Source organism: Leiobunum rupestre, chromosome 5 (genome assembly GCF_980474605.1).
Source record: "Leiobunum rupestre chromosome 5, qqLeiRupe1.1.hap1, whole genome shotgun sequence".
NCBI classification, from domain to species: domain Eukaryota; kingdom Metazoa; phylum Arthropoda; class Arachnida; order Opiliones; family Sclerosomatidae; genus Leiobunum; species Leiobunum rupestre.
In genome coordinates, this window is record NC_143388.1 from 38,790,361 (window position 1) to 38,804,577 (window position 14,217).

General features: G+C 32.1%; 1 protein-coding gene across 2 annotated transcripts; it reads right to left on the bottom strand.

The window, feature by feature from the left end:
- Positions 1–3,719: 3,719 nt before the first annotated feature.
- Positions 3,720–4,399, bottom strand: LOC149944417 (death-associated inhibitor of apoptosis 2-like). 2 transcript variants are annotated; one of them, XM_090175801.1, is made up of 2 exons: positions 4,315–4,399; positions 3,720–4,110 (listed from the first exon to the last, which is right to left on the bottom strand). In XM_090175801.1, the coding sequence occupies exon 2, from the start codon at positions 4,101–4,103 to the stop codon at positions 3,738–3,740; it is 366 nt and encodes a 121-aa protein (XP_090031927.1). In that variant the 5' UTR covers positions 4,104–4,110; positions 4,315–4,399; the 3' UTR covers positions 3,720–3,737. The 2 variants fall into 2 exon arrangements, with proteins under 2 accessions (XP_090031927.1, XP_090031926.1); XM_090175800.1 differs by having other exon boundaries at positions 4,311–4,399.
- Positions 4,400–14,217: the final 9,818 nt, after the last annotated feature.

Below are 14,217 nucleotides of genomic sequence, written 5' to 3' on the forward strand. Positions count from 1 at the left end.
AACGGTCAACGCCACGTTTATTTGATGCGTCGTCCATTTCGCATTGATGAGTGACGTTTTGAGCCTTTCAATAGGAAAGAAATATCAATCAATTTAAGTAAACAGTGCTGGAGCTGATATAACAGTAAGAGTGATTAAAATGACAAAATACAATAAATAGTTTTTCTTTTATTATTTGGATTTTAAAAATATGCGTTAGGCTTTTTAAATGCTTTCTTATCGTAACTGAATTTGAATTTTTTACGTATTTATTTCGCGTAACTGTCAAATAAGAGTAGAAATTATGAAACTATTTTGATCACTTCAAACCGAATATAGAAAAACGTCTAAAATTATCAATCAATACATTTCTTGTCGCCTTTACTGAAGTCTGTTTTAAAAATAAATCATTTTGACAGTTTCTTCATCGCGGTTTGTGGTACTCTTACATATGATAACATTTTTCATACTGCATTGATACGAGGAGATGTGCTGCGTTTAATATTAAATTTGGGGAAAGTAGAGATATTACCTTTCCAGCGGTTTAATCTAATAACAAACAGATGGGATAAGCAAAATAAGATAATATCAGAAGTTTACCAGGGTATTAGTATTAAAATCTGATCTGCTGATGCAAGGTGTCAGAGATAATAAATAAAACTATGTTAATAAGGGGACGGCGAAGCATGTCTATGTGAGTCGGCTTGAGGTAACGGCAGCTACTCAGCTATATACTAATATCTTGGTGAAATCATCACTGCAAAAAAAGGTTCACTAGTAAATTACTAAAAGCACGCTAAAAGTGCACAACAAAATCGGATCACTATACACCAAGAGATCACATTTGGAACATAGTACTTCGTGTGTGTGTAACTAGTGTACTATAGTGATCTACAAGCGTGAATAATACGTTCTTTAAGCAATTCAAAAGTGTGTACAGGTGGATCACTAAAAGATCACCAGCGCAACAAAATTAGCTCACTTGCTCACTTAAAGCACACTTAGGAAACACATAAGAGAACACTACTGTTTAAGTGTTTTTTGGTGTGTTTTTAGTGTTCCTGAGTGATCTTGAGTTTTTTTGGCATTCTGAAAGTGTTTCAAAAACAGTTCAAAATAGAGCACTAAAAGATCACCTGCGCAACAAAATTGGCTCACTTGTTCAATTAAATAACACACCGGAAACACAGTAGAACACTTAAACAGTAGTGTTCCCTTATTTCTTTAAGTGAACAGGTGAGCAAATTTTGTTGCGCAGGTGATCATTTAGTGCTCTAATATTGAACGACATTATTTTTGTTTGAAATTTATTAACGTGAATGATATAAGTATCTTTTTCTGCTACTACAGATATATCTAAAAAAATAGTTTAGATCCCGTGCGTTAAAAAAACTTGGTTTTACCGATATGGGTAGGAAATAAATATGTAAGGCAATAGGCTCCTGGCGTAGATAAGATATCTGGCAGCATTAAAGCTATCCGCAATGAGGAAAAATACCACATGTGGCTCTCATTTTCGTCTGCTTTATGAAGTTTACCCTATAGTCCTTGGATAAATTAAAAGTTAAGCAGACGATTTTGAATGTACTTGTATCTTCTCTTTTCATGCACGGGGCCTATAGACGCCGTGCGTAGAAAAACAGGAATAAGAGTCGGCGCCTACTGTCCGTGTTTGAAAACAAGTGTGTTAGCCATACTTGAAACGAATCTAGGTGGCGCCAGCGACGCAGAAGCTTTTGCTTAGCTTCTGCTAAGTTTGATCACCGTGTATCAAATGTCTGTTAAGCTCAAGCTTTAGCGTCTGCTAAGAGGATATATATAAACAATTTGATGTTACGCTTAGTGTACCAATTGGCACTATAAATTTAAAGTGTTCGAAAAGAGATTATGTGGTGTACCAAATTTTACAACGTGGTGTCCTCAAAGTGATAATTTAGTGTACCAAACCATTGATACTAGTGTTCTAAATGTGTTATGCGTTCTTTAAGGGCACCCTGATCACTTTAAGATCACTGATAGGTGAAACGAGATCACTTCTAAGCGATATTTTCAAAAGAGTGAACACTCAGAGATCGTAAAAGCACAAATGGGATCACTTTGTAGAACATATACAGATCACATGTATGTGCTACCAATGTGTACAATAGTGATCTTAAGGTGAACGATTTATTTGCAGTGATGATAGTATTCGTTAGAAACTTTGACGTAAACGAACTAGATAAGAAAGCTAAATTATTATCTTTTAAACATTTATAAGGAACAAAATTCTCTTGGGGAAACCTCCGTGGTAATCTAGTGCGTTTGGCGTTGAATGGCAATGCCACAAGCGTATACTTTTTTTGCCATATTTGACCATTGTCACGGTGCAGTCTGGGCAGATTCTGCCTCTTGTTACCCTTAAATTTCGTTTAAAGGTTGAATCTCGGCAAGATAACGAAAATGTGCCTTATTATATCACCCCTGCATGATTGAGAAGGGGAAGCATATTATCAGCTTGAAGGATCTTTACGGAAGGCCCTCAGGGAACAATTTTCGGAAGAGGATCTCAACAGCTTGTTCCATGGAGGGAACGAAAAACCGGGTTCCCGAGTGGCGTGAGGTTCTAACATCTTAAACAAAGATAAATCCAAGTACTGTTGTCCCATAGGCTACAACAATAAATAATAACTTATCCCACAAATTATTATTGGAAAATGAGCTACATTTTGTTCATTTGATGTGTTTTAGTAAATTTACCGAATATTTCTAGCTTAAATTGAATATTCACGGAAGAAACCACCATAAATAAGAAATTATTAAAATATTGTTTATAAAATATAAGAGAGGGGGATGTCTATCCGGTGATTGAGAATTTCATTCTCAATCACCGGATAGACACAAAGAGCTTGGCTCCAGCCGTTCACCCGCGCCTATCCCGTTCCTCCCCCACCCGCGCCCCCATCTCAATCACCAGAATTTCCAATCACCAGAATTTCTAATCACCAGAATTTCTAATCACCAGATTCCCCCGTTCACCGGTTGCTTTCCCCCAAACCCCATTCACTGGATACTTTATCTCTCGTTCACCAGCTCCTTTCCCCCATTGCTTTCACCCCTTCTAATCACCAGTTGCTTTCCCCCATCTCTAGGCAATAAAAACAACCATAATTGTTATCTCTCATACTATCGAACCCAATCGCTAGAAATTGGCTTTTTCCCCATTCGCTATAAATCGCAGCAGTTTGCCAGAATTAGTTTTATCTCTCCGAAATAATTAATGTACCCAAAATTGGACCGCCAGTTTATTATTCTTTTTAGGGGAATCTCTATGGGAGTTTAACATTACAATAAAGCTAAAAGGTCCAGTTTGGGGTACATTTGGTCCGAAATGGGGTACATAGGGCCGAAAATGGTGACTTTGGTCGTTTTTGGGGTACATTTGGTCCATTTTGGTCCATTTTTGGGTACATCCCTGCTTTCCCCCATCCCCATTCTCCAAAATTAGTTTTCCTCGCGCAGATATCTGGAGATTAGATTTTTACCCGTTTGCTTATCGCTTCAGAACTCCTTAATTTTCTAATCTCTAGGCAATAAAAACAAGTTATTTACATTTAATTTTTTATTTTAGAACTTTGTTTTACATGTTGGTAGGTACTATCAGATATTCCATTAGATGGTTATCTTGTACATTACACAATTAAAACAAATTAAAGTAGTTAAGTTTACAGGCATTTAAATGGGGTGAAACGATCTCCTGCAACTTAATTTAATTAAAAGTTCTAACTCACGTATTTGTAGTGTTTAGCAGCAGTATCGTCTTCTTCTTCTTCTTCAGGTACAGGTGAGATGTATTTGTCAGCGACCGTAGTTGCTTTTGGCGTCGGTGGAATGTCCCATTCTAGCGAGATGTACTTTTTTTCCGATGGTGAATTATCCCTCGACGGACAGTGTGGAAAGAATCTGGCATGTTCCCATTCTGGTACGTCTCCTGATTCCCATCCTTCTAATACGCCGTGGCACTTGTAACATCGTACTTCATCGCCCCGCTGAATATAGTAGAATCCAGCCTTCGCTAGTTGCTCCTTAGTAACGTGGGGATTTTTCCAGTGACGAAAAGTTTCAAGTCGATACACTTCGATGTCCATAGCTGATCTAGACCAAATACGTTCTATAGTTTCAAATGATACATTCTCTAAGCCTACATTTACCCCTAAGTCTACTAAACCTAATTTTATCAATATGGTTTAATTTCTACGCTAAAATTCTCAATATAAACGCTTTTTTCAATATGCAAATTGTTTTAAATATGTCTAAAAATATAGTCTATTACAAAGAAAAAAATAGTTACTTACTTACTTTACGGGTAGAAATCCATTGTCGAGCTGTAGAAAAGACTGAGCGATCCGTCAGCAGGTCTTTACTCGTCAATGCGCCGTAGAGAAATGACGCATGGAAAATTAATTTATTCCTATCTTGTTGAGAATAATTCATCACGTGATCTAAACTTCAAATAACCCTCAAATTCTATTGGCTGTCTCTCTCTGACAGTTTAAACTGCCTCTAATGATTGACGACACATATTAACCCACTTGAGTATTTGGAAAAAACCCTTTGCTACTCGAAGGAGAGTTTTGGAAATACCACGTTGACGATATCAAAATCGAGCTCTCACTTGAAAATGTTTACGGAAAACAATCCTCTTGGAAAATTGAGTTACGTAGAAGATTGCTAAAAAATGGCTAAGTGTTATGTTTTTTTCAATAACGAGTCTTATTTTTACATTTTAAAGTATTTATTAAGAGTGAAAAATCCCATGACTACACTGACGGCATATCTTAAGTGCCGGTGGAAAAAAATCCATTGCTCAAAGTTCAGTTATCTTATTAAACGTGCGCGTGCACAGAAAAATGAACGAGTCACGTGATAGTAACTTAATTTCTACGCTAATCTTACCCCTACTAGGCCTAATTTCTGTCTAATACATTTCCAATATATATATATATAAAAGAATGCCTAAAAATTTCATTTTAAATATAATAAAATAGCCTAGCTGATTATTATTATTATTATTATAACTTACTTTTCAGCGTGACCTTCAATGACTATTCCCAATGCTAAGACTCTTTATTGAGATAACGAAAACTTTTAGTATACTATTAATACCATTTTGCGAACTACAGTGAAAAAAGTTACAATTTTACGGTAGAAACGTTTTCAAAATACCATTCTCATTTTAAACGCTTTTTCAATAACTTAATTGTCTAAAATATATACTCTACAACAAAAACAAAATAGTAAATTACTTTCTACGCTAATCTTGGCCTAAAAAAAAAGCAAAATACTAAATTTAATTTTTAACTCTAATTCAGATTCCTACCTGGTAAGCCTAAATTTGATATACTAAGTATAATATGCCTTAAAGTTCAAATACTGTCTAATACAATAAATATTCATGAAAAATTCTTACTTTGTATGTACAATGAACGCTCCAAAAGGCTGAAAATGTAACATGGGACAAGACAGAATTTCTACACAAACCTTTCCGATTGTATCGTCAAATAAAACAAAGTTCAGCTATCTTATCAATGGTACGCGCGCGCTCGCTCGGAAAAATGAACAAGTCACGTGAGAATCGGTACGTCACGAGCCCCTATGCATAAATGTTAGGGCGTCTTACTACCATTAGATCTAATCGCACTAGCACATTCTCGAAAAATAAACCAGTTCTTGGGAATAAGAGACGGTTTTTTTTTATCAAAGATAAGCCAATTTATAGTTTATTGTATGAAAATATTAATTAATTCGGAAATATATTCGATGCTTACTGTTTTTTTTTTATAAGAATACGCTGAAATACATTTTCCAATACGTAAAAAATTAAAGCTAGACCTAAAAAACCTGTAAAGTGTAAATAGTTAAGACTAAATTTCTAACCCTAACCCATGAAAGTACATTTTCCATAAATCATATCCTAACATGAATGCATTTGTTAAGAATACATGTTTTTTTTTTTTAAATACGCTAATTAATTTCGTAAAACAAGCATAGATTTTAGTTAGCCCTTCCTCCAAAATGTCCAATAGAGCTAGTACATTCTCGATAAATATACATGTTCTTGGGGGAATAAGAGACGTTTTTTATCAAAGTAAGCCAAGTTTAAAGCTTATTGTCATTGGTTCCATAACAAAAACCATATTGTAACGTGATAATGGCTGCTCACTAATCCCAATTCCATGTGAAACTCTTCCAGTTTCTTTAAGTTCCTTTTGAGTTACAAAATAGGGTTTTAGAAATAGATTTTTCCTATTTCATTAAATATAAGTATTAAAATTAGAATTGCTTCATTAAATTATGCATTTGTACTGTACTGTACACAATACCTGCATTTGAAATTGTATAACATAAAACACAGTTTTTAAAAAAAAAAATATATCAAGGTTTTCAATTCAGTTAAAAATAATTAAATTAGTTGTATTGTGTTTATATTTTTAACTTAATTGCATTGATGTTTTAAAAGCAAACCTCGGGCCTAAGAAACAGGCAAAGTGTAAATTGCTAAGACTAAATTTCTAACTCTAATAATGTGTAAATCAATTATACAATTATCTATTCATAAGTGTTAGAGACTTTATTACAATGAAATAAAACCATGTAGAAATGTATATGTTATAAATTTAAGAAAACTCAAACATTCTGTTTTAAATCAACAATTTTATTATTCTTTCTTATCATTTTTTTTTATACAACCATTTGTTTTTATATAGATAACCTGAGGACGGCTATAATATGAACATATACCTAAAAAAAATCGGGAATTAAACATACATAGCTTCGATAGTATCCAGAGATTGTACGATTGTTATTACGAAATGAAACTAATTTATTTTATAATAAATATAGGTAGTAAATTGCTGCAAAAACCTCTGACTCTACGTTCGATACGTTAAAATAGATTACAATACGTAAATATAGGTGAAAACATACTAGAAAAACACGCATACTATTATTTTTTTTAATTTTTGGAAATACACAACATCCACCAGTTACTTCGCAATGACGAACTGGCTGCTCTCTTTGTCCCAGGAGACATGACCAATGAGTTGGCAAAGTACGGAAAAGACTCGTACATCCAAGAATTGGCAACAGGTGGCGCAAAAAATTACGTGTTCCGTATAAATCAAGGCGTAATTTTTTGCGCCACCTGTTGCCAATTCTTGGATGTACGAGTCTTTTCCGTACTTTGCCAACTCATTGGTCATGTCTCCTGGGACAAAGAGAGCAGCCAGTTCGTCATTGCGAAGTAACTGGTGGATGTTGTGTATTTCCAAAAATTAAAAAAAATAATAGTATGCGTGTTTTTCTAGTATTTTTTCACCTATATTTACGTATTGTAATCTATTTTAACGTATTGAACGTAGAGTCAGAGGTTTTTGCAGCATTTTACTACCTATATTTATTATAAAATAAATTAGTTTCATTTTGTAATAACAATCGTACAATCTCTGGATACTATCGAAGCTATGTAAAAATATTATTAAAATGTTTAATTAATCGATAGTTTTTTTAAATCAATATACCTACTTTCTAATGTTGTCCTACCACCATATGTATCAACGCTATTCTAAAATAAATCATTTAACATATAGTTATTCTAAAATAAATCATTTAACATATAGTTATTCTAAAATAAACCATTAACTTAATATTTAAACTTCTAAATAAAACAATACTTTACCTGGACGTATACTATTTTGCTATTAGATCCACCTATAATCTATAATATAATTTATCATTTATAAAACCTTTAATTATTTTCATATAAAATATATTATAAGTAAATTACCGCATTGTTGATGTTTAATGATTCACCTTTTTTCGAAGATATACAAATATTATATCTTGATGCACCGTAATCAGTCGGTTTTTGTTTATGATTTTTAATTAACTGAATACTGCTTACTGGTGAATCATCTTTTGGATTTTCCAAGTTAATATCTTGATGCATTTTCTTTACATTGGATTCAATAGATTCATTATTACTTCCTAATTTAAGCAATTCTTTTCTCTCTCTCTCTTAAAGAAATCTTATTGTAATAAGCTTAAAAATTTAGGAATAAACTTATATTATAGGATGAAGAAAAGTCAATAGACATTTATTTGTAAATTATTCGCAATTTTATTTATTTATTTATCTATTTATAAAACGAACTACAGTTCGGTCTCTGGGAGGCTTAGGGTAATGACAGCATCCCATGAAATCGAACGCTGAGCACTCCTCCCGTCGACGGCTTCTCTTCGACCCTCTTCTTCCACAGTACGTACAGCGGAGATGGGGCGGGAACTCCTTTATAAGATGCCCTGGGATGTGTTTGGTATAGACATTACCATGTCGAAAAATTACTCCCATTTGATAATGCGCGCCCTCTCGACCCCAGCAAAAGAAGAGTCCTCCGCCTCTTACTGCCAATTCTTCCGTACATTCGCCGCAGTGAAAGCAAATCATAGATTCGGTTGTCGTACCGACGTACTCATTTCCCGAGGCCAAAGTTATGGAAATAGGATCCATTACTATAAAATTAGTAAGAATGAATGATTGAATATAATATATATACAAAGTTTAGAATTTACAATTGACGTATATCTACGTACTTAGTCCCTCGAGCCGATTCCGAAACAATTCGAATTGGCTGTTTTCTTAATACTATCTCTCAATTTTTCTGTTTACCCTTTTTATACTCGAAAAAAACAATTTACAACTGACATCATAATTATAAACTGGGGGCGGGAAATTAGGAAGTAATAATGAATCTATTGAATCCAATGTAAAGAAAATGCATCAAGATATTAACTTGGAAAATCCAAAAGATGATTCACCAGTAAGCAGTATTCAGTTAATTAAAAATCATAAACAAAAACCGACTGATTACGGTGCATCAAGATATAATATTTGTATATCTTCGAAAAAAGGTGAATCATTAAACATCAACAATGCGGTAATTTACTTATAATATATTTTATATGAAAATAATTAAAGGTTTTATAAATGATAAATTATATTATAGATTATAGGTGGATCTAATAGCAAAATAGTATACGTCCAGGTAAAGTATTGTTTTATTTAGAAGTTTAAATATTAAGTTAATGGTTTATTTTAGAATAACTATATGTTAAATGATTTATTTTAGAATAGCGTTGATACATATGGTGGTAGGACAACATTAGAAAGTAGGTACATTGATTTAAAAAAACTATCGATTAATTAAACATTTTAATAATATTTTTACATAGCTTCGATAGTATCCAGAGATTGTACGATTGTTATTACAAAATGAAACTAATTTATTTTATAATAAATATAGGTAGTAAAATGCTGCAAAAACCTCTGACTCTACGTTCAATACGTTAAAATAGATTACAATACGTAAATATAGGTGAAAAAATACTAGAAAAACACGCATACTATTATTTTTTTTAATTTTTGGAAATACACAACATCCACCAGTTACTTCGCAATGACGAACTGGCTGCTCTCTTTGTCCCAGGAGACATGACCAATGAGTTGGCAAAGTACGGAAAAGACTCGTACATCCAAGAATTGGCAACAGGTGGCGCAAAAAATTACGTGTTCCGTATAAATCAAGGCGTAATTTTTTGCGCCACCTGTTGCCAATTCTTGGATGTACGAGTCTTTTCCGTACTTTGCCAACTCATTGGTCATGTCTCCTGGGACAAAGAGAGCAGCCAGTTCGTCATTGCGAAGTAACTGGTGGATGTTGTGTATTTCCAAAAATTAAAAAAAATAATAGTATGCGTGTTTTTCTAGTATTTTTTCACCTATATTTACGTATTGTAATCTATTTTAACGTATTGAACGTAGAGTCAGAGGTTTTTGCAGCATTTTACTACCTATATTTATTATAAAATAAATTAGTTTCATTTTGTAATAACAATCGTACAATCTCTGGATACTATCGAAGCTATGTAAAAATATTATTAAAATGTTTAATTAATCGATAGTTTTTTTAAATCAATATACCTACTTTCTAATGTTGTCCTACCACCATATGTATCAACGCTATTCTAAAATAAATCATTTAACATATAGTTATTCTAAAATAAACCATTAACTTAATATTTAAACTTCTAAATAAAACAATACTTTACCTGGACGTATACTATTTTGCTATTAGATCCACCTATAATCTATAATATAATTTATCATTTATAAAACCTTTAATTATTTTCATATAAAATATATTATAAGTAAATTACCGCATTGTTGATGTTTAATGATTCACCTTTTTTCGAAGATATACAAATATTATATCTTGATGCACCGTAATCAGTCGGTTTTTGTTTATGATTTTTAATTAACTGAATACTGCTTACTGGTGAATCATCTTTTGGATTTTCCAAGTTAATATCTTGATGCATTTTCTTTACATTGGATTCAATAGATTCATTATTACTTCCTAATTTCCCGCCCCCAGTTTATAATTATGATGTCAGTTGTAAATTGTTTTTTTCGAGTATAAAAAGGGTAAACAGAAAAATTGAGAGATAGTATTAAGAAAACAGCCAATTCGAATTGTTTCGGAATCGGCTCGAGGGACTAAGTACGTAGATATACGTCAATTGTAAATTCTAAACTTTGTATATATATTATATTCAATCATTCATTCTTACTAATTTTATAGTAATGGATCCTATTTCCATAACTTTGGCCTCGGGAAATGAGTACGTCGGTACGACAACCGAATCTATGATTTGCTTTCACTGCGGCGAATGTACGGAAGAATTGGCAGTAAGAGGCGGAGGACTCTTCTTTTGCTGGGGTCGAGAGGGCGCGCATTATCAAATGGGAGTAATTTTTCGACATGGTAATGTCTATACCAAACACATCCCAGGGCATCTTATAAAGGAGTTCCCGCCCCATCTCCGCTGTACGTACTGTGGAAGAAGAGGGTCGAAGAGAAGCCGTCGACGGGAGGAGTGCTCAGCGTTCGATTTCATGGGATGCTGTCATTACCCTAAGCCTCCCAGAGACCGAACTGTAGTTCGTTTTATAAATAGATAAATAAATAAATAAAATTGCGAATAATTTACAAATAAATGTCTATTGACTTTTCTTCATCCTATAATATAAGTTTATTCCTAAATTTTTAAGCTTATTACAATAAGATTTCTTTAAGAGAGAGAGAGAAAAGAATTGCTTAAATTAGGAAGTAATAATGAATCTATTGAATCCAATGTAAAGAAAATGCATCAAGATATTAACTTGGAAAATCCAAAAGATGATTCACCAGTAAGCAGTATTCAGTTAATTAAAAATCATAAACAAAAACCGACTGATTACGGTGCATCAAGATATAATATTTGTATATCTTCGAAAAAAGGTGAATCATTAAACATCAACAATGCGGTAATTTACTTATAATATATTTTATATGAAAATAATTAAAGGTTTTATAAATGATAAATTATATTATAGATTATAGGTGGATCTAATAGCAAAATAGTATACGTCCAGGTAAAGTATTGTTTTATTTAGAAGTTTAAATATTAAGTTAATGGTTTATTTTAGAATAACTATATGTTAAATGATTTATTTTAGAATAGCGTTGATACATATGGTGGTAGGACAACATTAGAAAGTAGGTATATTGATTTAAAAAAACTATCGATTAATTAAACATTTTAATAATATTTTTACATAGCTTCGATAGTATCCAGAGATTGTACGATTGTTATTACAAAATGAAACTAATTTATTTTATAATAAATATAGGTAGTAAAATGCTGCAAAAACCTCTGACTCTACGTTCAATACGTTAAAATAGATTACAATACGTAAATATAGGTGAAAAAATACTAGAAAAACACGCATACTATTATTTTTTTTAATTTTTGGAAATACACAACATCCACCAGTTACTTCGCAATGACGAACTGGCTGCTCTCTTTGTCCCAGGAGACATGACCAATGAGTTGGCAAAGTACGGAAAAGACTCGTACATCCAAGAATTGGCAACAGGTGGCGCAAAAAATTACGCCTTGATTTATACGGAACACGTAATTTTTTGCGCCACCTGTTGCCAATTCTTGGATGTACGAGTCTTTTCCGTACTTTGCCAACTCATTGGTCATGTCTCCTGGGACAAAGAGAGCAGCCAGTTCGTCATTGCGAAGTAACTGGTGGATGTTGTGTATTTCCAAAAATTAAAAAAAATAATAGTATGCGTGTTTTTCTAGTATGTTTTCACCTATATTTACGTATTGTAATCTATTTTAACGTATTGAACGTAGAGTCAGAGGTTTTTGCAGCATTTTACTACCTATATTTATTATAAAATAAATTAGTTTCATTTCGTAATAACAATCGTACAATCTCTGGATACTATCGAAGCTATGTATGTTTAATTCCCGATTTTTTTTAGGTATATGTTCATATTATAGCCGTCCTCAGGTTATCTATATAAAAACAAATGGTTGTATAAAAAAAAATGATAAGAAAGAATAATAAAATTGTTGATTTAAAACAGAATGTTTGAGTTTTCTTAAATTTATAACATATACATTTCTACATGGTTTTATTTCATTGTAATAAAGTCTCTAACACTTATGAATAGATAATTGTATAATTGATTTACACATTATTAGAGTTAGAAATTTAGTCTTAGCAATTTACACTTTGCCTGTTTCTTAGGCCCGAGGTTTGCTTTTAAAACATCAATGCAATTAAGTTAAAAATATAAACACAATACAACTAATTTAATTATTTTTAACTGAATTGAAAACCTTGATATATATTTTTTTTTTAAAACTGTGTTTTATGTTATACAATTTCAAATGCAGGTATTGTGTACAGTACAGTACAAATGCATAATTTAATGAAGCAATTCTAATTTTAATACTTATATTTAATGAAATAGGAAAAATCTATTTCTAAAACCCTATTTTGTAACTCAAAAGGAACTTAAAGAAACTGGAAGAGTTTCACATGGAATTGGGATTAGTGAGCAGCCATTATCACGTTACAATATGGTTTTTGTTATGGAACCAATGACAATAAGCTTTAAACTTGGCTTACTTTGATAAAAAACGTCTCTTATTCCCCCAAGAACATGTATATTTATCGAGAATGTACTAGCTCTATTGGACATTTTGGAGGAAGGGCTAACTAAAATCTATGCTTGTTTTACGAAATTAATTAGCGTATTTTTAAAAAAAAAAAAACCATGTATTCTTAACAAATGCATTCATGTTAGGATATGATTTATGGAAAATGTACTTTCATGGGTTAAGGTTAGAAATTTAGTCTTAACTATTTACACTTTACAGGTTTTTTAGGTCTAGCTTTAATTTTTTACGTATTGGAAAATGTATTTCAGCGTATTCTTATAAAAAAAAACAGTAAGCATCGAATATATTTCCGAATTAATTAATATTTTCATACAATAAACTATAAATTGGCTTATCTTTGATAAAAAAAAACCGTCTCTTATTCCCAAGAACTGGTTTATTTTTCGAGAATGTGCTAGTGCGATTAGATCTAATGGTAGTAAGACGCCCTAACATTTATGCATAGGGGCTCGTGACGTACCGATTCTCACGTGACTTGTTCATTTTTCCGAGCGAGCGCGCGCGTACCATTGATAAGATAGCTGAACTTAGTTTTATTTGACGATACAATCGGAAAGGTTTGTGTAGAAATTCTGTCTTGTCCCATGTTACATTTTCAGCCTTTTGGAGCGTTCATTGTACATACAAAGTAAGAATTTTTCATGAATATTTATTGTATTAGACAGTATTTGAACTTTAAGGCATATTATACTTAGTATATCAAATTTAGGCTTACCAGGTAGGAATCTGAATTAGAGTTAAAAATTAAATTTAGTATTTTGCTTTTTTTTTAGGCCAAGATTAGCGTAGAAAGTAATTTACTATTTTGTTTTTGTTGTAGAGTATATATTTTAGACAATTAAGTTATTGAAAAAGCGTTTAAAATGAGAATGGTATTTTGAAAACGTTTCTACCGTAAAATTGTAACTTTTTTCACTGTAGTTCGCAAAATGGTATTAATAGTATACTAAAAGTTTTCGTTATCTCAATAAAGAGTCTTAGCATTGGGAATAGTCATTGAAGGTCACGCTGAAAAGTAAGTTATAATAATAATAATAATAATCAGCTAGGCTATTTTATTATATTTAAAATGAAATTTTTAGGCATTCTTTTATATATATATATATTGGAAATGTA

What these genes read in the sequence shown, in the direction of transcription:
- LOC149944417 (XM_090175801.1), bottom strand. Translation starts at nt 4,103, where the DNA reads ATGGACATCGAAGTGTATCGACTTGAAACTTTTCGTCACTGGAAAAAT.